The sequence below is a fragment of the Echinops telfairi genome, unplaced genomic scaffold, assembly GCF_000313985.2.
Source record: "Echinops telfairi isolate 266 unplaced genomic scaffold, ASM31398v2 ScPeMD7_3533;HRSCAF=4204_1, whole genome shotgun sequence".
In the NCBI taxonomy this organism is placed as follows: domain Eukaryota; kingdom Metazoa; phylum Chordata; class Mammalia; order Afrosoricida; family Tenrecidae; genus Echinops; species Echinops telfairi.
The window spans coordinates 12,705,777-12,707,584 of NW_022107432.1; the positions used below are offsets into that span (position 1 = coordinate 12,705,777).

A 1,808-nucleotide genomic window follows, 5' to 3' on the forward strand; every position below is an offset into this window, starting at 1 on the left:
ACTGACTCGGCTTTTCTCCTGCAGTCGGCATCATTGTGTCTATTTTGTGAGATGGAGGAGGACTTTGTAGACTGGTGTCAGACATATGGGTTAATGGGCTAATGTTGGACTTGTGGGCTTGGACAGCACTGGGTTGGGATGTTTTCTGGATGTGTACTCACCCTTTATATAAAACTCTCTTATACATATGAGTTTCTGTGGATTTGTTTCTCTAAAGTACCCAGACTACCACAGCAGGGTTGCTATGGGCCGTCACCAGCTCGATGGTACCTAACAACACCGTGAGTCAGAATTGACTCATCAGCACCGAGGGCAACAGCACGTCTTTTCCCAGGGTAGCAGCGGCAGTTCAGCGGTACGACCGCCCCCTTTCATACAGGAGACCCAGTTTGAGTCCTGGCCAGTGCACCTCACGTGCAGCTACCACCTGTCTCTCCGTGGAGGCTTGCATGCTGCCAAGATGCTGAACAGAGCAGCCAGGCCACAGCCAGACAGGCTAGGAAGACAGGGCGGGCAGTCTACCTCTAAAAACCAGCCAGCGAAAACCCGAGGGATCATAATAGGTGGGCGTGCTACTACTGTTCCGGAGGATGGTGTCGATCCAGGCCATGTTTTGCTGTGTACACAGGGTTGGGACCCGTCTTTTCCAAACGTCTCAAGAGGATCAAACCATCCTTCCTGTCTGCTGACTTCCCCGTGATGGCTGGCTGTGCTTCCTACTTCACATCATAGTCACCACATTCCTTGGGTTTCTTGCAGGTCGTGAAGAAAACAGACTGGTTCCGCGAGTGGCCAGACTCCTCTTCGAAGCACATCTACAGCTCAGAGGACAGGAGCGCGCAGAGGCACCTGAGCAGCTGGGCCATGCGCAACACCAACAACCACAACTCGCGCATCCTCAAGAAGTCCTGCCTGGGTGTGGTGGTGTGCAGCGGAAGCTGCTCTGCCCAGGAGGACCGCAAGGTCTACCTGCGCCCTGCCATCTGTGATAAAGCGCGGCGGAAGCAGCAGAGTGAGCAGGGCTGGTAGCAATTCAGATGTGCCTACCAGGACGGGTTGCTGGGTGCCCGCATGCCCCACTTCACACCAGGGTGGGGGAAATGAAGGCCGTTAGGAAGGGAGCCAGCGGGAGCTGGGACCCCAGGATCTGTCCCACTGATCTGCGGTGCCCTGAGCTCCCACCATGAAAACCACCCCTTTGGGCTACCACGCATGGCCTTGGCTCAAGGCTCCTGTGAAAGGAAGTGATGTCCTAGGGGGAAGTGGCACTCATTCATGGGTACCCATGCCACGTTCAGAAGAGAGTAGCTCTTCACGTTTCCCCTGACATCTTGGTGAACGGGTCCTGGTGTGGTCTCCTTGCGTAGGGTCCGGGGGAAGACAGGGGAGGCTGGACCGAATTCCAGTCTGCTGAGGTTCATGCCACAGTCCCATTAAGGAGAGGCTTGATTGCTTTACGCACTCATGGATTTGTACCATGCCCGCCGAACCACAGGATTGTTGCGCTTGGTGCGCTCCGTGCCTTTTTGCCCACCTCAGACTTCAAGTCACCTCACATTCTTTCTTGGTCTTTTGGCTCCCAAACTCACTCTCCGGGCAGGATCTGGCATCTGCTATTGACACGATAGTAAAAATCTAAGTCGTTGTATTATCTCTCCCACCTGGCCCTGCCCTTTGATCCTCTCTTCTTATTGAAAAATGAAAGGGTTTTCCCCCATGAAGAATTTCAAATATCAGGTGAACAGGTGGGGCAGGGCTGGGGCCTTTCTGCTTAGCGAGCTGGAACCTGGCCCGGGGAAGTCGTCCAC

The 1,808-nt window shown here is 54.5% G+C and overlaps 1 protein-coding gene across 1 annotated transcript in view; it reads left to right on the top strand.

Moving 5' to 3' along the window:
• The window catches only part of GCM1 (glial cells missing transcription factor 1), a 23,110-nt gene that overhangs the window by 15,980 nt on the left and 5,322 nt on the right, over nt 1-1,808 (top strand). The window contains exon 3 of the mRNA XM_045294752.1: nt 760-1,012. Coding sequence (XP_045150687.1) covers nt 760-1,012 — 253 coding nt within the window. The remainder of the gene's footprint in view (nt 1-759; nt 1,013-1,808) is intronic.